This window comes from Thamnophis elegans, chromosome 3 (genome assembly GCF_009769535.1).
Source record: "Thamnophis elegans isolate rThaEle1 chromosome 3, rThaEle1.pri, whole genome shotgun sequence".
In the NCBI taxonomy this organism is placed as follows: Eukaryota; Metazoa; Chordata; class Lepidosauria; order Squamata; family Colubridae; genus Thamnophis; species Thamnophis elegans.
The window spans coordinates 33,199,041-33,224,784 of NC_045543.1; the positions used below are offsets into that span (position 1 = coordinate 33,199,041).

The 25,744-nt window shown below is 37.9% G+C and overlaps 1 protein-coding gene across 1 annotated transcript in view; it reads left to right on the plus strand.

Moving 5' to 3' along the window:
• Positions 1 to 25,744, plus strand: part of LOC116505884 (pericentrin-like) — a 90,628-nt gene that overhangs the window by 29,096 nt on the left and 35,788 nt on the right. Inside the window, exons 16-24 of the mRNA XM_032213353.1 lie at positions 403 to 615; positions 3,738 to 3,967; positions 4,163 to 4,282; positions 6,501 to 6,728; positions 11,395 to 11,562; positions 14,550 to 14,702; positions 15,972 to 16,139; positions 19,454 to 20,494; positions 20,977 to 21,498. Coding sequence (XP_032069244.1) covers positions 403 to 615; positions 3,738 to 3,967; positions 4,163 to 4,282; positions 6,501 to 6,728; positions 11,395 to 11,562; positions 14,550 to 14,702; positions 15,972 to 16,139; positions 19,454 to 20,494; positions 20,977 to 21,498 — 2,843 coding nt within the window. The remainder of the gene's footprint in view (positions 1 to 402; positions 616 to 3,737; positions 3,968 to 4,162; positions 4,283 to 6,500; positions 6,729 to 11,394; positions 11,563 to 14,549; positions 14,703 to 15,971; positions 16,140 to 19,453; positions 20,495 to 20,976; positions 21,499 to 25,744) is intronic.

Sequence of the window (25,744 nt, forward strand, 5' to 3'; positions counted from 1 at the left end):
TTAATTTATTTGATTCTTTTTGTTAGTTTTTATTGTTTTAAATGTGGTCTTTTATTCTGTAAGCCGCCTTGAGTCACCATTGGTGAATAGGCGGCAATATAAATTCAATAAATAAATAAATAAATAAATAAATAAATATTACAGGGGGACGACAACTCTGTCATGCTATGCTGATTACTCTGTCATCTGGTACTTTAACTGTATAGTGCTTTAATGTTGATATAATTAGAATAAATGGTAAACAATTACATATTGTAAAATTAACATTTTAAATACAGACTCCTGGCATAGAGAATCCTACACATAGAGAATGTTAGCACTAGCTGTTATATTACTATTTTGTATACATTCTTTTAGTGTTATTCAACAACAATTCAAATGTTATTCTGTTTTGAGTTATAGGTCTCATTGAAGGTTATTTAACAGAAAGACATACTTTTGAAGAAGCTTTAAATCTTAAAGAAGAATCTGAGCGTTGTCTTGTTGCAGACTTGGAAAAGCTTAAAGCACAGATTCAGAAGTTAACCCAGCATAATGCAAGATATGCAGAGGAACAAAAATTACTAATAAATCAAAATAGAGCTTTGGCTGCCAACGTGGGAGAAAGAGAAGTTGGTATGAAATGAAATATACATTACTATATTAAATACATGTAAATCTTGGCTGGAGAATAAGACTGCTGCCAGTGTTCATGTAATTTTCATTGAATTTAAAAGTATACCATATTTTTCAGAGTATAAGATGCACCAGAGTATAAGATGCAGCAAGATTCTGAAGAGGAACATTTTTTTAAAAAACTTTTTGCACTCTGAAAACCTCCCCAAACAACCTGTTTTTCGCGAAAATGGGCTCGTTTTGGTTTTTTTTTTTTTTTAAAAAGGGCATGAATAGCCCTTAGGAGGTTTGTAGAGTGCTCCTGGAAGGGGGAGCAAAAACATTGAAAAAGGGGACGGATAGCCTTTAGGAAGCTTATAGAGTGCTGCTAGGGGTTGGGGAAGGCAGAAATGAGCGAAAAACAGCCTGTTTTTGCCCAGCCCCCAGCAGCACTCTATAAGCTTCCTAAAAGCTATCTGTGCCCTATTTGCTCGTTTTTGCCCCAGGAGCTCTCTGAAAGCCTTTTGAAAAGCTATACACAGCCATTTTGGTGAAGGGGCGGAGTTTCAGGAGGCAAAAAATGCTGTATTCAGTGTATGACACACCTAGATTTTCAGCTCTTTTTTGAGGGAAAAAGGTGTGTCTTATACTCTGAAAAATACGGTACTTAAAACAAAAATAGGCAGTAGTATTTATGTTGGTTAAGTTGCAGTACAAGCATTTTTAACAGCATTTTCAAAGTAATATTTTTATTAATGACTTTAAAAAATGAGAGTTCATGTTTCTTGAAAGATTCTTTTGCATTGTGACCCATACTATATAGACATGATTATACATGGATCTGGGGAGATTGAGGACAACCTTTTCACAACAACTGATTGAAATTTGGGAAAGCTGGTGAAGTTTTCTTCTTTTTTTTTTTTGTAAATTTTTTTTTTATTTTCAAAACAAACATACAAATCCTCCTTCTTTACATACTGTAGAAAGTGTATCAGCTGGTTACAAAAGGCTTTTGTGCATCTCTTCCACCATCATCAAATATAATTCATATTAATTCAAATATCTTAACTCAAATATTTACTATATTACCATCATCATACCTCCACTTTTGTTTGACTATAGTTATTTAAACGTCCTTCATCCTAAAATATACCAAGATTTAATACATAACCACATGCTGGCATTTCATTTACTTATTTATAAAATCCTCCATTAACATTAAATCCTCATATCCTATTTTAGCTAAACATCCATAATATTTAATACCAAAATTTTCTAATCTTCCAGTATATAATTTATTATCATTATCCTTTCTTTATTTAACTATATCCTATATCATAACATTTTCCCCCTATTAGTTAAAACATGTTAACTGTGTCTAATTTTGTTCTTTTTTATTATTGTTATTAATAATCTTTATATATAGTCCAAAAATATTTCTAACCTTCCCTTCTCATATTCAATTATTACTTATCATAACATTATATACATTACTATCATTATCAATTTTTATTTAACTATACCTATTATCACTGAATTTAACTAAATTTAGCTAATTTTGAATTATACTCTTCCATCTATCAACCTGTATCTCTCCAATAGCAAAACAATCTTATATTTACTGCCATTTGTGGATCCAATTCTCCAAACATCTTTTTAAACAAGTCTGTACGGAGTCCTCTTTGCACCTCCTTGTTTGTAGTATCTCTCATATAATGTTGACACCCTCCTTCTGTTTCCTTTGTCAGCTTGTCTTTAATTCTCAGCAGTGTTATCAAATATTTTGCAAATAGTATTTCATAGTCCATAAGTTCTTTAATGCTTTCTTCTCCTTCTATGTCCTGTCCTTTGAAATAAGTTTTCTCCCCATTTAATTCCTCTTCGAATATTCCACTCTTTCTTCCCTCAGAAATAAACCAATTGCCACGAATATCAACAGGCTCAATCTCTTTATATTCATCTTCCATTTCAATTTTTTGAATTTCCATCTTCTTATTTTTTATTTGATGAACATCCTCAGTTTTTTCATCACATTTTGTTGCCAAATGCACCAAATAGTCCAATTTTCTCTCAATTCTTTCCTCTGTATCAAAGATCCTCTTCAAAGCTAAAAGCACGGCTTGAAGAGACGCCATGTTTATACACAGTTGTATTTTTTCTTAGAAGCTCAGAAGCAAGATTGAAACACACAAACTCTCTGCAAGTGAAAACAAACTTCAGAGAAACAGCTGTAAAATCTTATCAGAGCTTAAGCCAGAACAGCCAAGCAATAAAAGTGTCGAGATGTAAACAGCCAATTTGTAGCTTACAGAGAGTCAGAAGAAATGTTAGGATAATCCATCCATTTGAAAAGATTTACTTAGAATCAATCCATGTAAATAACATTTAGAAAGTAAGATAACCACTGTCTAGAACCATTACAAAAATCAAATTTGCCGCTAAGTTCTTCTATTCTTTGATTTAAATTAGTAGATTTTATAGGCAGTCCGTTTTTTAAAAAACAATAAAAGTTTCTCACCAGCTTAACACTTCTCCTCCATATTTCTTTTGAGGTCACCCTGACTTTGTCAGTCTTGACAGACTGGAATTTTTATTGCCAGCAAAAGACTTTTGCCTTGCTTTTCTCTGAGATTTTGCGATATCCCCGAGATCAGCAAGATGTAATCTTCCTGTTCACCATCTCTTCGGGATGATTTAGGTCCGTTGGAACCCCTCACCAATAAAAGTGTTGAGTGCGATCTCTGAGCTTTGAGATTGCGCGTCGTCTTGTCACGGCATCAGCCCCTCCTCTCGGTGAAGTTTTCTTCTGATTAACCCACTTTTGCCCCTTGTGAGCTAACTAGCAATGATAATAGGAAACAGAGTTAAGTGGCTATGACCTCCACTTTAACTTCCCAAAATCCTCTTTGTACAGCTTTATTACAGAATATTTTACAAAGAAAAAAGTAACTGATAGATTACTATTTCCTGTATTACATGCAGTCAATTCTGGACCTTGCCAAGACAAGTTACATGCCAATCTGAGTCATAATTCTAGTGTATTGTAAAAAAGATTAATTTATGGTGCATAACTAATTAAAAATATATATGAATTTTGAAAAATGTTGTGTTCTTGGTACGGCTGTTTTTTCTTTATGTATTAGAATTAATCAAAGAGATAGATCGTCTAGCAAAAACAAATTTGGAATTGCAATGTCAAGCAGAGAAAGATTGTTCAAACTTGAATGCACAGATGAAAATCTTGGAGATTGAACTTGAAGACCAGTTAAACAAAAATCAAAATCTAGCTGCAATGGCATCTGAAGTTATTGACCTAAGACAACAAATGGAAGCTCTTGAAAGACAGCTGAAAAATCAGAGAGATTTCATGGATGTAAGAAAAACATGTATAAAAATTTGGATTATTATTTTTTTGCTAGCATTCTGGCGTAAAGGTTCCTCTTAAAGTATAAAATTATGATAATCTATGAAAAAATAAATGTTAAAATTAGTAATTAAATGATTTTTATTTGATTTGAAATCTAAAATAGACTCATATCTGTAAAACTGACTTTCATTTTCTTAACAGAAGCAAGCTATTGAAAGGGAACATGAACGTGATGAGTTTCAAGAAGAAATTTGGAAACTAGAAATGGAATTAAAACTTACAACAAAATCTCAAGCTTCTGGAAAGTCCAGAACCGATCTGGTGAGTAAAATCATTGCATATCAAAACTATTTTTAGTGCTAACTTGTGCTTGACGCAAGAATTAAGAGAATATATCAAAATGAAGAAGAATGAATGTTAGAAATTGAACATGATCTGCTGTGATTATATGCAGGCGAAATAGGAAAACTATGCTCCATTACAATATGATATGATGTTCCAATGAGTTCAGTATGAATGTTTTGTTTTACACCATTTTGTTGATGTACCATTGGCGCCAAAAGATTTTTAAAAATTTAACAGAGAAAAAGAAAATTCAAGCTACAGGATAGTAGAATTGAAACCTTTCAAGCCACAATTTCAGTAGATTTTCCCAAATCAAAGGAAATGAATTTGAGGCACTAGGGAAGAAAGTGAAACTTTATAGGCTCACCCATTTCCTCCAATTTTCTTTGCTTCTAATCAGCAATGAATAAATGAAGTCTGATGACTGCTTACTGACAGACCCAGGAATAGAAATCAAAAGTAGTGTTCTAATGCCATAGTCTCCCAAGCTTTTTCTGGAATAATTTTATGAAATTTGGCAGTCTAGAGTATATAGGCTTTATCAAGATCAGAATTAGCTATAAATTAACCAGTCAACTTGATTCACGTTCCTCATTATCATGGAGCATTTAAAGGTTTCTGCAATGAAATCCTTACAGGTAATCCTCACTCAATGACCCTAGTTGGGACCAGAATTTCCATCACTAAGCTATGCAATTCTCAAGCAAAACTTCATATGACTGCATCTTTTGGCAGTTTCAGTACAGAATGTGACAACTCGCTGCAGGATAATTCAACAAATACAAAAATTAAATTAATTTCAATGGAACTTTTGGTCAGTTGTTGGGTCATTTTTCATCCTCCGGAGCTTTCAGGGAAGCCTCCGAAAGACCCCTGAAGGCTCCGGAGGGCTTAAACCGGTCCTACGAGCAAACTGGTCAGTTCCTGAACTTCCGGTTTACCCATAGGGCATGGTTCTTTGCCCTCCGGAGGCTTCAGGGAAGCTCCTGAACCCCGGAGGGGAGTGCCTGTCATGCACGCATGCATGCTGGGGGGTTCAAGCATTGCATTATGGGTGCAGCACACAAACACACGACCCCCCTGCACTCCCCTTGCTTATGGCACACGAGCCAAAAAAGGTTCGCCTTTGCTGGAGTAGGAGATCAAAATAATGTTTTTTTTTAAAAAGATTATGATCCAGAGCTAACAGGTAGCTCATAAGTTGCTCCTGCTACCTTTTTTGATCTCCATGATCTCATACTCCACAATGAGGTCCTCGGGGAAGGTTGGAGGTAGCAGGAACAACTTGTGATATTCCCTTCAGCTTCTCCATTGACTTTGTTCTGGGAAACCAGCAGGGAATATCACAAATGGCAATCACATGATAGCAGCTTGCAATGTTGTAGTCATAACATCTAGCATTTCTGAATCATAATCTTTTTTAATTTTATTTTATTAAAAGTTTTCTCTTAATATAAAATAGAAATAGAAATAAAGACAATGAAGAAAGGGGATAGAGGATTATCTCTATCTGGGGAGGAAGTGAGAAAATTTTTAAAAAGAAACAAAAAGCAGTAATTTCTGACTTTTCAGTGCAATGAGATATAGTACATAATAGAACTCTAGAATCAACTTTTTAGATATATCAATAGTACCACTAGCCATTAAACATTAAACAGCTAAAGATGCATAGTGTAATTAATTATAATTAGGCATAATGTTGTGAAGTTCCCAGAAGACGACCTAATGAATTTACGAGCCTCGAGACAAAGTTCAAAAGAAATCCAATCATTTATTAGGATCAACATTCTTAATGTTGACAACTGTTTTATCTAAGCCTCTTCCCTATTCATTTTTGATACAAGGCAGGCCTACCTGAGACCTATATGTATCTTAGCATTTTTATGGCTGTATCATTAAAATTAAATATGTTGAATATATAAATTGTCTACATTACAGGATGAAATATAGTGTAGACTACCACACGTGCAGTGGGACTTATCTTTTTTCTTCCTTGTAATCTCTTGGGATCTTTCAGAGCCTCCAGTTGCCTTGGAGCAAAACACTTAGAACAGAAGCATATGGGCCTTCAGGTTTTTAGTACTACCAAGGAGCAGCTTTTGATATGAAACATTAGATGAATCAAAGTAAAAATATTAGGAATATGGTGATTATTTTCTTACTGTTTGTGTTCCTTTTGTATTTGTCTTTATAGGTAGAATCTCTCCACAATGAAATAAAAGAGAGAGTGGATGATTATAACAGGCTTTTTACAGAAAAAGAGCAAATAGAGAAACTCCTTGCAGCTCGTAATGAAGAAATAGAAAAGTTGGAAGGACAAGTCATGGAGTTTCAATGTCTGAATAAGGAGGTGGCAAAGAATGTTGATAAACTCATGCAGGAACTGGAAAAAATGAAAAAAAGGGAAATTGAATTAAAAGAAGTAAGCTTAATTTTGTAATTTTAAATTTTTAGTAAGGGATTTGGAATTTATACAGGACAGCTAATAACTGAAATTGTGTGCTTTTTTCAAATATACAAACTTCTCAATGAAGATAGGAAAATGCAAACAGGTAGTAAAGAAAAATGGAGCTATTCAACTATTTTGGCTTAGTCTACTAAGAGGCATAGGCATGTATTTGGCAGCATTGTGAGGAACAGGAAGAGGTCTAAAAGCTCAAGACTAATTGAAATATAATCAGGAAATATCTGTTTATTTTGAATAAAAGGTAAAGGGGACCCTTCAGATTTTACTCCACTAGTCATTGCCAACTAAGGGAGAACTGCTCATCTCTGTTTTAAGGCCATTGAGCCAACATTGTCCAAAGACATTTTGACGGTCATGTGACCAGCGTGATGTCACAGTGTGCTGTTGCCTTCCCACCAAAGTAGGTCCTATGTATCTCGGATTTGCGTGTTTTCAAAGTGCTCTTCTTTGGGAAGAGCTGGGGCGAGGACAGGAGCTCACCCTGACACATGGTGCTCTTGTCTCGAACCTGGGCTGTCAGCTTTCCAGCTGTCAAGCCTAGTGTCTTAATGCTGGGCCACCATGCCCCTTACTTTGAATAGGTTTTTGTCTATTAATCTTATCTCAATTTTATTGGTAACTTTCTTGATAAGAGTGTAAGAATATATTCTCATCAAGGTTACCCAAGGTTTGACGGTCATCCCAGTTGCTCAGGTAAAGCAAGTAGGTACCTTGTGTATATTGGGTAGATGCTTGCAGTGGACAATCACTTTAGTAACAATGGCCAAAGTATAATTTCATTTTATATGGAAGAAAGTGATTACTGCAAAACCATTCCTTTATTTTACCAAGAAAATCACTTGGTTAGACAATATAAAATGATTGCCAGTATAATGCCAGTTCTCTCAGATCAGATGCACTCAGCATCGTATTGAGAAAATGCTGAGGATCTAATAGTATCAATGAAGTGGTTAGATTAAAGCATTCAGGTTAGCCAGTTGCTAATATTTCTGTGCAGCTAAAGAAAACACTGGATAATGAAGATTTGCTTCCTGAACACTTTTGAGTATGTCTTACAGATTTTTGGCTGCTAATCACAAAAATAACCTATAATTTAACCTTTATGTTCTATAGAAATATTCTGTTTTTATACAATGGCAATTTATACCTTCAGTACTTGTTGGCTGTGCTGCACACATGAAAGAAACATACAAAACATGGAACTGTTGTTGAAGCACATCCCGTTTACCAAATACAACTGGAATATCTAGGAGATCCAAAAGTAGTGGCTCTGCTGCTTGAAATGCAGCTCAGATATAACAAGTACTGTTGTTACATATGCAGATGGGACAACCGTCCAAGAGAGTCACCTTACATTAAAAAGAAAGGGCCACTCTGAAATAATTTGGTTCCAGGATAGAAAAATGTGGCACATGAACCCTTTGTTGACCCGACAAATATTTTTGCCTCCGCTTTACCTAAAATTCACTAATTAAAAAAATTGTTTCCAAGAATAACTGATGCCAAGATTAAGGAAGGCATTTGTTGGTTCACAGATCAGATACATTATTAGTGTCAAGCAATTTGAAGATCTGTTAGTCAGTTTAGAGAAAATTGCCTGGAATGCATTCAGGGATGTTGTTGAGAATTTTCTTGGCAACTACAGAGTACCAACGTACATTCTCATCTGGTTGACAAATTTCTTATGACACATGATCATGGAATTCAAAATGTCACTAAGATTCATTTTCTGTATTCACATTTGGACTCCTTTCCCCAAAATCTAGGTGCAGTCAGTGAAAAACATAGTGAAGATTTTCATTAGAATATTGCCATAATGAAAAAGTGATATCAGGGCAACTGGAATCTATTAATCCCAGCTGGCTGGCTATTGTTAGAAATTGCAGTGAGGAGCATCGGACACTTGAATACAAACCAAAATCAGCTACTAAACACTTCTGACTCTGTTGAACTCATGCAGCGTGTCAGAAATATTAGTAATTAAATACATTATAATAACTGAAAATTAATTTCATTTTCTCAAGATTCCTATGTGTTATGTCGTTCTGAAATTGTGTTCAGTTTTAAGGAATCTATGATAACCATCAGAAGGTTTCCAGAAAGCAAATCTTTTGAAAAAAGTTGTCCAGTGAAATTAAAGCGGGAAAGAAGAATTATAGTGGGAATATGGAACATAAAGAACATGATCATGAAAAGAATACAATAAAATATTATATTCATGAACTGTCCATTGACATCTTAACATCAACAAATAGAAATGGCCTGGAATTAGACATTTTCAGTCAGAAGATCATACTGTTCATTAGCTAGGACATGAAAAACAAAAAAGTACAGCATTGCTTCAGGAAGGATTTAGCAGGAACAATGGATATAATGCAAACAATAACCAAATAATACAAATTAGACTTCTTGGACTTTATTAGGAAGATTATCCAAGTTTAAACTCAATGACTGATGTAAAAAAAAAGGAGGTTGATGAGTTTTATGGTCAAATTCAATCTGAAAGTGAACACAACATATAAGCAAAATGAATTGCATATGGTTGGAGTCTGGAATGCCAAAGATGGAGATATTGACAAAATGTAGTTGGACTCTACAGCCTAGGAAACAAAAATGAAACAAAATAATTACTTACCAACTTCTACTAATCACATTGCAAGATGACTAAGGCCTGAGGGACTGATTGCAGGGACCCATGATTCAGGAAAGAGTGCAACTAGCATGCAACACAAAATTCTACAAAGTTGCTCCTAGCGACCTAGCCACAACTGCCAACTGTTCTTCAAGTAAAAGTTGTGAGTCTAGGAAGAACCCCAAGTTGTGCATGGGGGTCTGTCTGGTGCAGTGCAACCCTATCCAGAACTAAAGAAGATCCATGCAACTATAGCTACTGTGAGTTTTGTCCCCATCCAGACCCCATAGCCTCCAAGTACTGCAAGACGGTAGCAACAGTAACATGTGGGTCACCTGGATGAAGATATGAGTATTGTCAAGAAAATTAATGATGCCTCATCCCATGGTGTCAGATGATGTCTCCCAGCAGCTACCTTATATATTAAAGAGAAGCACAGAAAATACTAAGGCCTGCATATATCACAAAGGAGTGCTCATGAACTGGACCTCTCACTCTCTTTCAATACTGATTAGGGCCAGCCTTAGAAAACAGCCAAACCAATGCAAAACTGCCACCTAGATCTTGCAGCCATACCAAAAGGCTACTATGGTCAGTGGTATTGAAAACTGCAGAGAGGTTAAGGAGAGCAAGGATGGATACATGATTTCTATCACGCTTTTGCAAGATTATCAAATCACAAGTGTGATCAGTACTGTTTCTCTCCCAGAACCAGGCCTGAAATATGAGTGGATTTTAAGAACATTAAATATGTTCGAAGGGTAGCAACGATAATCAAAGGAATAAGAAGCTAAGTCCACTGAAGAAAATGTTTATTATGAATTTGAGTTACAGGAAGTGAGATAGTTTCAAAAGAGAACTTCTGGAATGAAACCAATAACTCAGAACTGTGGGGGAAATTCTCTTTATTGAATGTACTCAACCACAAGATGTAAAGAGTGGTTTAAATAGAATTTCTTTATTGGGAAGGGGGGATTGGACAGGATTGCCTAAATACCATATTTTTCAGAGTATAAAGTGCAGCAGAGTATAAGACGCACCAAGGTTTTGAAGAGGCAAATTTTTTAAAAAGTAGGTAGGTAGGGAGAGGGATAGAGAGAGAAATACAGTAGGTAGGTAGGGAGAGAGAGAGAGAGAGAGAGAAGGTAGGGAGGGAGAGGGAGAGAAATACAGTAGGTAGGTAGGGAGAGAGAGTAGGTAGGTAGGTAAGGAGATGTTTCCAGGTGTATTTATCCATGTGCTGCAGAAGGAAATCGCTGACAATCTGCAGCACCTAAGACTTTGTTTCTGCTGGCACAGCAATTGATCAATCTAATTCTCATCAATTACTTTAACTAAAGAGCTTTACGAAAGGGGGAAAAAAGTTTTTGCACTCTGCAAACCTCCCAAAAACAGCCCGTTTTTCTTTTTTCTTTTTTTTTTTTAAAAAAAATCATGAGTAGCCTTGGTGGGGCGTGTAGAGTGCTCGGGGGGGGGGGAGGCAAAAACGAGCAAAAAATTGCCCATTTTTTTGCAAACATGGGCCCATTTTTTTGTCAAAAAAGATACATGCGTAGCCTTATGGAGGCTTATAGAGTGCTGGGGGGGGCAAAAACGGGTCATTTTTTGCTCATTTCTGCCATCCCCAGCAACCGGGAACTCTCTGAAAGCCTCCCTAAGGCTCTGTGTGGCCATTTTGGTGAAGGGGCGGGGCTTCAGGAAGCAAAAAATGCTGTATTCGATGTATAAGACCTAGATTTTCAGCCTCTTTGAGGAAAAAATATCTTATACTCCAAAAAATACGGTAGCTTCTTCAATTATAGGGTTTTGTGATCTTGAATTATCTTCAAATTAGACAATTAATACATATAAAATCCTTTCAAAAGATGATCACATGATTATGGACTAGAGCAGCACTTGCCTCTTGCTTTTGGTGTTTCTAGAAAGCTAAAACATCACTAGGCTGTATAAAAAATATTTACTTACACAATTTTTTTTGATGTTTTACAGGATAAAGGAACATTGCAGCAGCAACATAACAAACATTTAATTCTGATTTCCACTTTGCAATCTAAACTAGATGAAGTTAGACATAGAGTACTTATTGATACTAATAAGGATCATATGCTAAAGGAACAACTAAAAATGCAAGAAGAACTTACTACAAAAAAAGGAGAGGTAAATCAAATATAACTCAAAACTCAGTGGGAACAAATTTCATGTTGATTCTTCTCATGTGAAAATATGATTAGCATTGAAAATTCCTACTCCAAGAATATAATTTATACATTCATAATGTCTTTTGTAAAAGTCCACAGATCCTTTTTCTTTTGTTTGCAGATATTTATACAGGTAGTCCTCATTTAAAGATTATTTTTTCAGCAACTGTTTGAAGTTACGACAGTGCTGAATGACATTGATGACTATTCTGCAGAATTGCAGCCATTGCAGTATCCCTGTGGTCACATGATTACCAATTGGGCACTTGGCAGCCAGCTGTTAATTATAATGGTCACAGCGTCCCACATTCACGTGATCACCATTTGTAACTTTCATTGTGTTAGCTCATGATAAACAGAGCCAGTCGGGACACTAGTGGAAGGTTGCAGATGGCAATCATGTGTCACCACATTTAATAGGCATGTTGGATTTGCTTAGCCACCACATTTGAAACTGTCCGAACTGTTGTTGAAAGTCAGTATAGTATGTAATGTCATGCTTTACTAACTGCATCACTTAGTGACCTTGCTCCCTTTCCCAATAACAGATAGTTCTTGACTTATGACCATAATGGAGCCAGGAATTTTTTTTGTATGTCATAACGGTCATAAATCAAGACATCCACATGGCCAACTTGATTTAACAACATTATTTGCAGCAGTTGAAAAGCAAACAGTGCTTCCTGGCAAAAAACATAATAAATTGTGTTCATATGATTGTGGGATGCTCTGCAAATTTGGGTTGCTTGCCGAGCACTCAAATACAATCACATGACTTTGGAGCGGGCAGCCATTGAAACTTTGAATCCAGATCGTAAGTTCTTTGGACGGGGGGGTTGGGGTTGTCATAATTTTGAATGCTTGCTAACTCATGGGTTGTAAGTTGAAGACTTGTATCATTGTTAACCAAGAACTAAATTTATAAGGAAAATTTGATTTGCCTTTTAAGTGACAGCTGCAGGATTTATTTTATTTCCTGCAGGAAATATATTACATTTTTAAGGTGGGACTCCTAGAAACAAATAATTCCCATTTACTTTGAATTCTTTATCATGGTCTCTGTTCTGACCCCCCTCCGACCTGCAAATCACCCAGATACAGGCTTGGCTGTTTGCCACTCTTTAATCATGGATTTATCAACTCTTTTGGCTGACGGCCCAGACAAGACTCACATGCAAGAATAGTTGGCAGCAACCCAAAATCCAACAGGCACAGATACAAGACAGACAGAGTATTCCAATAATGTTTCAAACAGTTGTGTCCTGCAGATGACCCCTCCCAACTTCTTCACTTATATACTTTCTTGGGAGGGGCCAAGCCACAACCACCTGGGCTTAATTATCGTCTCTGCTGCTTCCGTTTCCGCCCGTCTTAATCTTGCCTCAGGAACAAACTGCCTTGAATCCTACCCACTGCTCCATGCCTCAGGCGCCTCCTGGTGGCCAACCAGCCTCTCTGGTCCCTGCTCTGAATCTGAAACCTGCCCAGGGTCCTTCACATCTTCCCTGGCAGACTCATATGGTTCCTCACTATCCGAGTCCATCAGCAGCTCAACCGGATCCTGCTGGGCCACAACAGGTCTCTATAACCCATATACATTGAGTATCATGTGTGCAGAGTATGTTCAGAATCTTCTAAAGCTTACAGATTACTTGGAAATACCTGATTCAATATAGGGGCAGAGGGCAGAATTCTTCACCGTTAGCTATTTCTTACTATTCTTATAAAGTAGACTTCCTCTTCTGTACCTTTTCCCATTCATAAGCATGCTGATCAGAGTGAAAATCTACAGAATTTAGATGCTTTCATCCTTTTTCCCGTGTAGTAGTTTTTGCACCTTAAAAGAATCATCTCTGTCTCTTGAAACATCACAATTTAGTTTCTATCCGAGCCGAGGTGGCGCAGTGGTTAAATGCAGCACTGCAGGCTATTGCTAGATCAGCAGTTCAGCGATTCAAATCCCACCGGCTCAGGGTTGACTCAACCTTCCATCCTTCCGAGGTGGGTAAAATGAGGACCCAGATTGTTGGGGGCAATATGCTGACTCTCTGTAAACCGCTTAGAGAGGGCTGAAAGCCCTATGAAGCGGTATATAAGTCTACTGCTATTGCTATTGCTATTGCTATCCATTATGGGCAGATGGAACATTTGATTCTATTTTCTCTAAAATACAAAGAATATTAGGTCTTATTTAGTTCTCAGAAGAATCTCCATGGTTAAATGGAGTATGCAATAAACATTTCCATACTTGAACAAAATGGCTTTTATTTAATTTCCACAGCCCATAAGACAAATTAAGTCTCTCTTTAGCATTTTCCAAACTGTCTCTTACTTTTCTGATCTGAGGAAAGAAAGAAAAGCTGGGGGTTTCCTTGATGATTGCTTGTAAACAATAAAGCAAGCACATTCATCACCAATTTTTGTAAGAGAGTTTATAGCTCAGGTTTGCAAACCTGGATGCATTTTTTTTTATTTTGACAGATGTTTACAGTTTAGGAGTCATTCTAATGAAATATATGTTGCCTTTTTGTTACATTTTGTTGTATTTGTGCTGATAAATAAATAAAGGGAGACTAGTATAGATCAATTTCAAGCTATTTAGCTAGCTGATGAGAGCTAAATAGCTTGAAATAGATCTATACTAGTCTCTCTTTATTTATTTATCAGCACAAATTATATATATATATATATATATATATACATACATATATATATATACATACATATATATATATATATGTATGTATGTATGTATGTATATGTATATGTATATGTATATGTGTATATATATATATATATATATATATATATATATATATATATATATATATATATATATATATATATATATATATATATATAATGTGAATTTTTACAAAGATATGTTGATAGAATGATTGAAGATAGTAATACTTTGTTTAATTCCATAATTTCATTTTACTTCAGGTTGCTGATTTATTAGAACAACTTGGAAAATTTAAAGATAATTTAATGAATAAAAATGAAGAAATCTTACAGCTGAAATCAAAGTTAGAAGTGGAAAAAAATGCTAACATCAACAAACTAATCCAATTGAAAGAAGAAAATGCACATCTGAAAGTATGCCTGCAATTTAAAGGAAAAATCGTTTCTTTAGAGATTGTGTTCCTAGAAACTACATAGAATTACCTTAATTAAGGAAAAAACACATAATGTGTTTCTGGGAGAATTTGATGTAGCAATGCTACAAAACATTAATTAAAACTAACCTAGAGTTTAGATGTAGTTTAGGTGCACAGCCTTTTTTAAGCAAATAATAAGCATGGATAAAATTAGAGAAAAATCCTAAATTTAATTCCAGTGTGTCTGTTCAAATTTGGACTTCTTAGGAGAACAGACATGTTTATATTTCATTATATGGTTTTCAGAAAGGAATACAGGGCTGTTTTTTCCATTTACATTTGTTGAAGTGCTAACATTGGTGTTTTGGTAGACTTCCCATCTAATTTTTAGGAAAAATTGAAGGAACACTACTCATTTTTTAAAAAATAAGTCTTTGTTATAGACTGAAACTAGTGTAGTATTTTACAGACTGGCGTTTTTTCGGAAATAGATATAAAAATACAAACAGAGCAATTTTGCTCTATGTTACTTGGATTAGCAACAAAATGTCTCAGATTAACAAAAATTGGTCCAGTTGCCATGATTCAACCTTTAGACACCTTTGACCTGGATGATTAAGTCCTCATTGACATACAAATAGAGCAAGGAACCTAAAAACATAAATATAAGAAAAAATTTGAGGCACTGAAGGCTGTAAATTTTAACAGGATTATCTTTATACATTATATGCTATGTGATATTTATGTTGTATATAGCACACATCAGATATATTTTGCTTTTAAAGTGCAAGTCTCATATGTATCTTCAGCTTGAGAATATAATTTTTTCCCATTTAGAAGCTATGTTTCAATCCGGTTTGCAGCTTGATGTCTCAGCTCAGATACTACTAAGGCTAAAAAAAAGAATCTTGAAAACACAATCTGTTTTCTAGAAAATATGAAGATGAAATAGCTTTGTAATTTTGAACAGAATTACATAACAGTGCAAACATATTTTGTTAAATATTACCCATCTCCAAGCCAAAAGTTATTTTAATCAAGGCTATGTTATCTCATATATATCCTAATAGCAGAGGCTATTTGTTCCAAATATAACATAAAAGAGAAGTTACTGATTGAATGCATATAAACTAAAAAAAAATATTATTAATATTCCCCACAATGTGGGACATATTTGGAGTTGTCATCATGCTGTTTTATTTTTGTCAATAGTAAAGGAATAGATTGTGATAGAGTGATCTGTCTAACATAGAACTTTTTCTGTTAGGAAAACATTGAAAAATTGGCCATACAATGTCAAAATCCAGGTGAAAATGAGCTGGTTATTCTGCAGTTCCTCAAATCCTTGCTTGAAGAAAAAAATCAAGAAACTGATCACCTGAATGAACAAATTGAGAGACTGGAACAAAAAATAGAGAGTAGCAAGGAAAATGAGGTAACAAATATCACTTTTTAAAATTTGCTTGATAATGAATCTATTGATAAATATATGTGTGTGTGTGTGTGTGTGTGTGTGTGTTTTATTTGTGCTGATAAATAAATAAAGGGAGACTAGTATAGATCTATTTCAAACTATTTAGCTCTCATCAGCTAGCCATACCCTTACTGAGATTCGAACCTCGGCTATATTACATATTAGGCAGACATCTTAGCCATTAAGCCACATTAAGCCTTAATATATACCTTTCTCCCCGATATATTGATATATATATATGTATTATATATATCAATAGCAATTAGACTTATATACCACTTCATAGGGCTTTCAGCCCTCTCTAAGCGGTTTACAGAGTCAGCATATTGCCCCCAACAATCTGCGTCTTCATTTTACCCACCTCGGAAGGATGGAAGGCTGAGTCAACCTTGAGCCGGTGAGATTTGAACTGCAGTCAGCTGAAGTAGCCTGCAGTGCTGCATTTAACCACTGTGCCACCTCGTCACTGCGCCACCTCGGATATATGTATGTATGTATGTGTGTGTGTGTGTGTGTGTATGTGTATATATATATATATATATATATATATATATATATATATATATATATATATATATATATATATATCAGCACAAATAAAAAAAACACAAATATAACAAAGGCAACAGTAAAAATATTGGGTTTCTGTCGTGATGGACTCTTGTGACGAGCCGATTGACAGATGTTGAAAGCAGTTAGCTTCCTCCCATAATTGGGGCTTACCAGGGGTTGTGACACTAATATATGTATGTATGTATGTATGTATGTATGTATGTATGTATGTTATATTTATGCTGATAAATAAATAAAGGGAGACTAGTATAGATCTATTTCAAGCTATTTAGCTCTCATCAGCTAGCCATATCCAAGTTTGGGAATCGAACCTGTGCTCCATTGCCTCCCAGGCAGGGAGTTAACCATTTGAGCTACAGAGAACGACTCCTTATCAGCCAGCCAGGTTGGGAGGTATATACTTAAAGTCACAACCCCTGGTATGCCCAAGTATGGGAGGAAGGATATATAATTATATATATATATATACATTATATATATATATATATGTATATTATGTATATTATATTATTATTATATTATATATATATATATAATGTATATTATATATACATTATATATATATAATGTTTTTCATTTGTGCTGATAAATAAATAAAGGGAGACTAGTATAGATCTATTTCAAGCTATTTAGCTCTCATCAGCTAGCCATACCCTTACTGGGATTTGAACCTGGGCTATCTTGCATACTAGGCAGACTTCTTAGCCATTAGGCCACAGGCTCTTATCCATTATCAGCGAAGCCAGGGTGAAAGGTATCTATTAGATTTTTACAACACAAATATAACAAAGGCAACAATAAAAATATTGGGTTTCTGTCATGATGGACTCTTGTGACGAGCCGATTGACAGAGAATGGAAGCAGTTAGCTTCCTCCCATAATTGGGGCATACCAGGGGTTGTGACTTTAAATATATACAAACTCAAACGTATGAGAATATGATTTCAGAAGTTTCTACTGCTAAAGTATTAAGTTACTCTAAAATACTAGATTTTATTTATTGACCTAAATAGCACTTATATACCGCTTCACAGTACTTTATAGCCCTCTCTAAGCAGTTTACAGACTCGGCATATTGCTTCCAATAATCTGGCTCCACATTTTACTGAGGAGGGATGGAAAGCTGAGTCAACCTTGAGCTGGGGAGAATTGAACTGCAGCCTGCAGTCAGCAGAGTTAGCTTGCAGTACTTCATTCTAACCACTGTGCCACCATGTCTCCTGACAAATATGACAAATACAGATAGACCCCGGCTTATGATTACAATTTATGAGTCCAAAATTTATGTTGCTAAGTGTTGTGGGTCAACAGCGGCCAGCTGAGCTGTTGGTGGAATCTGACAGCAATGAACGCTATGGAACTGCCCTGGATGCTGAGGAAGACTCTGGGGGGTGTTCGGAGTCAGAGCAGGAACTAGAGAGGCCTGTTGGCCACCAGATGGCGTCTGAGTCAGGGGGTTCACCGACAAAAGGGCAAACGACAAAACCGCGCCCGACTAAACCGCGTCGCTGACATCATCAACAGGGCGACAACAGCGCGGAGACAGAAGCACGCTGTAAACCCTAAACCTAAACTTAACCCCTAAACCTAACCCTAAACCTAACCCTAAACCTAACCCTTAACCTAACCCTAAACCTAACCCTAAAGCTAATCCTAAACCTAACCCTTACCTTAAGTTAAATCGGCTTTCTTTCGACGCGCTATTTAAAGCGCCCTTCTTTCTCCGTGCTGGCTGTTGTCACCACGTTGATGACATCAGCGACGCGGTTTAGTCAGGCGCGGTTTTGTCATTCACTCTTTTGTTGGGTCACGGAGTGAGGGAGCAGTGAGGAAGAACAGAGGGAGGCTGTCTCTGACATACATATGCCTAGGGCTAAGAGGAGGAGGAAGCAGCTTTGGAAAAAGGCTCACAGAAGGAAATAGGAGCAGGTGGCTACTGATTGGCCCCTCCCGGAGAGCTTATAGGTGGGGCGACGGGAGGGGAATTTTTCAGGAAACAACAGTTTACTAATCCAGGAGTAGTGGGAGAATTTCATGAGTCCAAGCCTTGTTTTCATAGAGATAATTTTCTGGGCTCCTAACCAAGGGATTGCTTATCTCCCTCCTTAGTTGTGGCTGACAGCCAAGTCTGCGTCAATATATGTTAGAGGCTTAGGATAAAACACTAAGTGAGAAATTTGCTAAATGATTTTTGTCCAATTTTACTACTCTTCTTGCCACATTTGTTAAGTGAATCACTGCAGTTGTTAAGTTAGTAACACAGTTGTTAAGTAAATCTCACTTCCCTGTTGACTTTGCTTGTCAGAAGGCCACAAAAGGTAATCACATTACCCCAGGACATGGCAACTGTCATAAATATGAGTCAGTTCACAAACAACTGAATTTTGATAAGATGACCACAGGGATGCTGCAATGGTAATAAGCGTGAAAAATGGTCATAAGTTCACTTTTTTCAGTGCCATTGTAACTTTGAACAGGCACTAAATGAACTGATGTCAGTTGAGGACTACCTGTAATAGTTTGCTTGAGTCATTATTTCTTTTCAGCCCAAATTCATGTTTTTATTTGAGTTCCTAATAAGTTTCTACTTCACAATATTAAAGACATTAAACAAAGCTCTCCACATAGATTACATAAATATGTTTATAATATATGTTTAAAATAAACAGATACATCAGAACTAATGCCTAGTAATATTTCAGGTTCTCAAAAAGCAAATGCTTGAAACCGAAGTCATGAAATCAACTATAGAAGAACTTCATAGTGAGAAGGAGCATTTGTTAAGAAATAAAGCAGAAGAAATCGAAGAACTTCATAAAATAATTAAGAAGCTTCAGAAGGAGTCAGGAGCTCTTATACCCATCCATCATGGAACTAAAAATGGGCAAGGCAACCCAAATTATTTTTCTTTGGAAGAACCAGAAGAGAATCTTAATAAATTTAAGGAAGGGTCACAAAGTGTTTTAGAAAACAAAAATGGTGATGGCAACTGTGTATGGCTTAGTACCAGTCAGAATGAACTTCAGAGACAACTAGAAATGTCTTTGATGGATAAAGAAACTTCGCAGCAGCTGCTTAATGAAAACGAATCTCAGTTTAAAATGGAATTTAAAATCCTAGAACAAAATCTTGAAACTCTTCAGGAATCTCCTAGGCAACATTGTTCTGAGCTAACATCTTTACAGTTGTTATACAAAGAACTACAAGAACAACACATGCTTCTGAAGGTGTATGTAATGCAAAAGGAAGATGAAATGAAAGAGATAAATTCATGTAGTCAGGATCTTGAAGTTCACCAAAGAGAGAGAGAAATGAAACTGTTAGGGACAGAACTACAACTCCAAATAGAGCAGAATGTAGAGCAAGCAGCTAAAGTTCAGCATATGACCGAAAATATTGTGAAACTTGAAAATGAACTTAAAATTATGACACAAGCAGTGCACAATAATGAGACCACTTATCAAAGAAAGATAAATGAACTTCAAGTTACTGTTGCAGAACTGAAGGCTGAAATTGAGAAAAAGGTGGAAGAACTGGAATTACTAAGATCTGAAAAAGATATGTTTCACTCACAGCTGAAGATCCCCATAGAAAATGACCAAGACAATTACCAGAAAGAAATTGCATGCCCTAAGACCCTTGATGTTGATGTCTTTTTACCCTCTGAAGAAAAAGAGAAAGGGGGAGAAGAAAGAGATTTAAGTAATATGCTTTCAGCATCTGTTGATTTTTTTATTCCAATGGTATGTATTAATCCCCAATTATTGGTAAATCTTTAATAGGAGACTCAGAGGTTAAGATAAACATGGTTAAAAGAAACTTAGATGTATAGGGAAATTATCAATCATTTTTCAGTAAGCAGAATGTGCCTATCACCAGTAATACTAGCTTGCAAAGTCATCATACCAAAACTTAAATTGCTATGATGGATCTTTACAGAATTACTCTCTAAATATATTATCAAAAGAAGAGGTCAGTATATCTATTGGGAAAAATTCCACAACTTTAGGAAATTTCAAACAAGTTTACTTTGAAGTATCACTGAATACTAGATGACTAGGAAAACTAAACCTTTCTGAATTCGTACTGAGAAATGTAGTTGTGCTTCATTTTCTTTTATAGAAACAAGATGTTTGCACAGTTCCCTATTTTCTGTTTTATCTCAGCTAATGTTAGGAAGTATTCAATTTACAGCTATTTTCTAAAGATTTGTATTACTTTACAGGAAGAAGATAGTGTGAATAATCTGCAGATCTCGAGCAGAAATCCAAATATTCACAATAAACAACTGCAAGACATCCCTTTCATTCAGAGGAAGCAAACAGACTGTAGTGACGTACAGCAAAATCTGAAACTTCGTTTTAAAAATACGTGTCAATCAAATCAGGATTCTCAAAATTCACAAATCTCTCAAACAACACCAAATTGCTTTCAGAATATAATCATGAATAAAACTTTGTGGGATTCTCCTGAGAATATGAGAAAGGAGAACCCAAATTTAGAGTTTCAAGCAAGTCTTTCCCTAACACCCTTCTCAGAAGTTGATGTTATGCATAGTATAGCCTTTGAAAGCCTATGCTCGGAGAACTCAATCATCCAGGAAGACACTCCTAGAGTTTTAGAATATCCAGTTTCTTATTCTAATAGCAATGAGGATACAGCAGCCAATCCCCACGTCTTGTCTTCTGTGTTCTCAGAACCCACCTCTTCTGTTAACAAGTGCAGTGGTCTACAAGAAAATGTATCAGTAAGTGACTAATTATTTCCATATTCACATTGTTTTGTTGCTGAGTCATGTATCTTCAACAGTTCCCATGGAGACTAAATGAGTTATGAATGGTAATTACTTTGTCATAGTCCTTTTTGTATCATTTCACCATGAACTCTTGTCAGGAAAGCAAAGGTAATTCTCAGATAATACTGCCATGGCCTTTTAGTAATCAATTATATGTAAGTGACTTGAAAGTAAATATAATTACTTTAGGAAGTAATAAACGCAATTGCAGCAATCTAATAAGAGAGCTATCATAATAGTTGAATGTAGAATTATTCTACCCATTCACTAATGGTTCCAAGGAAAGCATTATCGATTATCTCGTGCATGCTTTGAAAGTGATTGGGAAGAAGTGCTTCACTTTTCATAAATGCAGCATCTCTATGTATTAAAGTAGACTTTTCCTTTTTTAGGCTTCTGTACAAGCCTAAAAGAACGCCAGTCTGCTTAAAAAAAATTAATGTGATCTTAAAGCAAATACATTTATTTCAGGTTCACATGAAAACCTAAAAAAGGGGTTACTTTTATGATTAGAAATGCTATAATCACACAAGATCCAAAATATTTCTGAATAATATTTGATTATGTTGAACCATGCAAGCTATAAAAGCACATTTGTATAGATTAAGCCAAAGGTTTATCTATTCCAGTACCTTGTTTTTACCTGGGAAATTTTCAAAGGATTTCTCATGGAAACCACATAATTAGTGCATTGGTTGTTGGATGAAAAAGGTGATCAAAATGAAAAATTAATGATGGAGCAATTTGAGAGAGGGAGTCTTAAATCTACTTATGTCCCGGGATTCAGAAGAATAGGCAAAGGGATCTGATGAGTCATACCTTAGCTGGTGAATTCTCAAGGCAAGGTGAAGTTATATATGGTAGATGGAATCCAATGAAAGATGCTTAGTCAAGATGACTAGCATGCATGGTTGAATGAAGCAGATAAAATCTAGATCAGTTGCTAATTTTTGGGGGGGTCTTGACAGTTCTGGATGCTTATGTTTTTCCTAATATCGTAGAAGATTGTTGCTTTAACAAGAGAATTAAAACCAAGTGAAGCTTTATGTAAGCTATCAAGAACTGTGGTATAATATTCTGACCGATGCCAAAGAATCTGATTTTCCTGAAAAAAAGCGGAGTTTTTCAATTCAGAATTCTGTATGCCTGAAGTGATGTAGTGTCTGCCCAAAGGTCATCCTCTAAGTAAGAAGAAAAATATTCTTAATCTTCTCTTATTGGAAGTCTTTAAAAGGAAAAGGTTGAATTTCTCCAGTGCACTGCTCAGAGAGCCCAAATGCTGGGTTAACACAGCCTATCTGCCCTTGGACTGAGTGATGTTTTTCTTGACCACGCCTCCCTTTGCCTGCACATGCTCAATTCGAAAACTCAGTCCGCCCGAGTTAGGGCTGTTTTGGGAGAGCTCCAGTCTAAGAGCAGAAAGGCTGGAAAAAGTTTCCCAATTTGGACCACGTTTAAATTCTCAGATAGAGGAAATCACGCTTCTACATCAGGTCTGTCTATTTGCCTCCAGTGAGGCTTCCGTCGCTTTAAGAGAAGGGCTGCCGGGTTTTCCCTGCTGTTGCTAATTGCAAGCACTGCAGGGGGTTGAAAAGGCTTGCACAGCGGGGGCTGGCTAGCAAGGGAGCAATTAGTGGGATAAACCAAGTTCCCTGTTGGAACAGGGGCGTCCCAGGGGGAGGAAAAGTCCAGCAAGGCTCTGAGAAGGCTCTAAAGCAGGTGAGCCGGATTGCTAGGATTCCCTCGCCTGCTCCATTTTGCCCGGCAACAGCAGCGACGGCTGGAGCCTTCGTGCGTCTTTCAGGGCTGGAAAGAGCGGGAAGCGGCTGTGTGCGCACCCCCCGCCATTTTGGATCGCTCCGACTCACTGGGCAGAGCGGCAGAGCTCAGAGCGTGCGAGGAACAAGGCAGCAAGAAGAGCCCAGCCAGCCAACGGAGCCTCAGCGAGCCCTCAACGACTGCAGAACGCCGCGGGGAGGCTGGGGGCTAGTCTGGGAAGCCAGCTAGTCTCTCCCTCCGGAAAATAAGCTAAGTCTCGGGGAACCAAGGGCGGTGGGAGGAAGGAAATCCGACCCCAAGGCGGCCCTTCCCTCCTGGAGATTCTGCCAGCGCTTTTGGACTGCAAAGGCCAGCGCGTGCCCATCCCAACTCCAGCTATCTTCCAGGCCTCGTGGGGACCTGAAATGGCTGAGGAATGCAGGGAGGCCTTAGGGGATCAGGTGGGGCCCTCCAGCAAGCGCTGCAAGCTGGATCCCTCTGTAAATAAAGGCAAAGGGCACAAAGGCTCACTTGAAAGGTCTTCTCCAAGAGCCACAGTGGATCCCAGGGAGGTTTCAAGGCCCCTTCAGCCAGAACCTAGCCCAGACCGTCGCAGCAGGGAGTCAGCTTCCCCTGATCGTGAGGCCCAATCCCCCGGGGACAGTGAATTCTTGTCTGGGGATAACTATGCATCCAGGGATCCATCTCCTGAAGCATCTTGGGGGTACCCCGACTCCCCTAGCTCCTCCATCGGAGAGGAACAAGATTCTGTCCAGAATTCCCCCTTTGGGAAGGGTGGATCCAGCTCAGGCAGGCCTAGCCGTCGCAGGCCCAGTAAGCAAAAGAAAAAAAGGGGAAAAAGTCCTGCTCTTTCGGATGAAATGAGGGAGGTAATTGCCTTAGCCATCTCCCAAGGGATAGCTGAAGGCATTAAGCGCAAGGGCTCTCGCAAGGGCAAGGCCCCAAAGGAGAAACGCAAACCTAGGGCCTCCACCTCTAAGGAGCCTGTATCCTCTCCATCTTCAAGCCCCTCTCTCACTCTGGGTTATCAAGTTCTGAGCAGGAAGAAGGGGAGATTTTCGCCCTTTCCGAAGACGAAAACCCCACCCCTGACAAGCCAAAATTCTCTGGCCTGTTTCAACCGTCATTATTCAAGTCTATCTTGCACAAAGCCATGACGGCCACAGAGTTAGGCCCCACTTCCAGACCTGAGGCCTCTCAGGCTTCCACTTCCAAGGATCTTAAGCATGGGTTGTTCAAAGAGACAGTAGAAACTCCCGAGGTTATTCCTGTGCCAGACCTATTTATGGACGCGGTACAGCGCCAGTGGCTACAGCCGGGCACCCTGACCAACCCCAGTGGGGGGGATAGAACTCTATATGCAGTAGAAAATAAAATGGAGAAAATCCTCAAATTCCCAGAAGTAGATGCCCCAGTCGTGTCTCTGACTTCCAATTCCAACCTGCCAGCTGAGCTCCTAGAGGGACTTAAGGCAGAAGATAAGAGGTCAGAAAAGGCATGTCAGAAAACACACATGGCGTCTGCCTGGGCCATCAAGGCATCCACCTCTGCCTCCTTTTTTATTAGGGCCACCCTATTCTGGCTGCGCCAACTCAGGTCCAGACCCCCGCCCAGGAAATCTAGGTGGCGCCATGAGCTAACCAAGATTATTACCGCTGTCGAGTATTCGGCGGATGCCACCTTGACAGCAGCAAAATTCTCTTCCAGAGCTCTAGCTTCCAATATCACCTCCCGCCGCCTCCTATGGCTCAGGCACTGGCAGGCCGAAATGAAGGCTAAATGGAAGCTGGCATCGGCCCCATTTAAAGGGGGCTTTCTGTTTGGAGAGGCCCTGGACAAGTTTGTCACTGAAACCAAGGACAAACGCAAGATCCTTCCGGCAACCTTTAAAAGGGGTGACCGGAAAGGGGCGGGGTCCTTTCATAAGAGACCCTACAGGAGCCAGGAAACAGGGCAATCTTCTCACCCTTCCTCCTATCAGAGGCCCTTCAGGCAGGGGGGGATAGGCACCAAGACAGATCCTTCGGGGCTCGTGCCAACCAACCCCAGTCTTCCTTTCGGAGACCATTCCGAGGAGGAGGAAACAACAGTGGTGGATCCCGGCCCTTTCGTAAGGGAAAATGACGGTTACAGGGATCCCCCCATCGGGGGTCGGCTACGGCTGTATGCCGACAGGTGGGAGGAGATAACATCGGACAAGTGGGTCCTCAACACCATTCGCAAGGGCCTTCTCCTGGACTTCCTATCCTTTCCCCAAAGAAAGTTTATCCACTGCCCTACCCCCAGGAACCCAGAAAAGAGGGAACGCATGAGGGCAGAAATCTGCCATCTCCTAGAGATAGAGGCGATAGAGCCAGTCCCCAGGGATCAGCAGGGGAGGGGCTTCTATTCGATCCTCTTCCTAGTGCCCAAAAGTTCA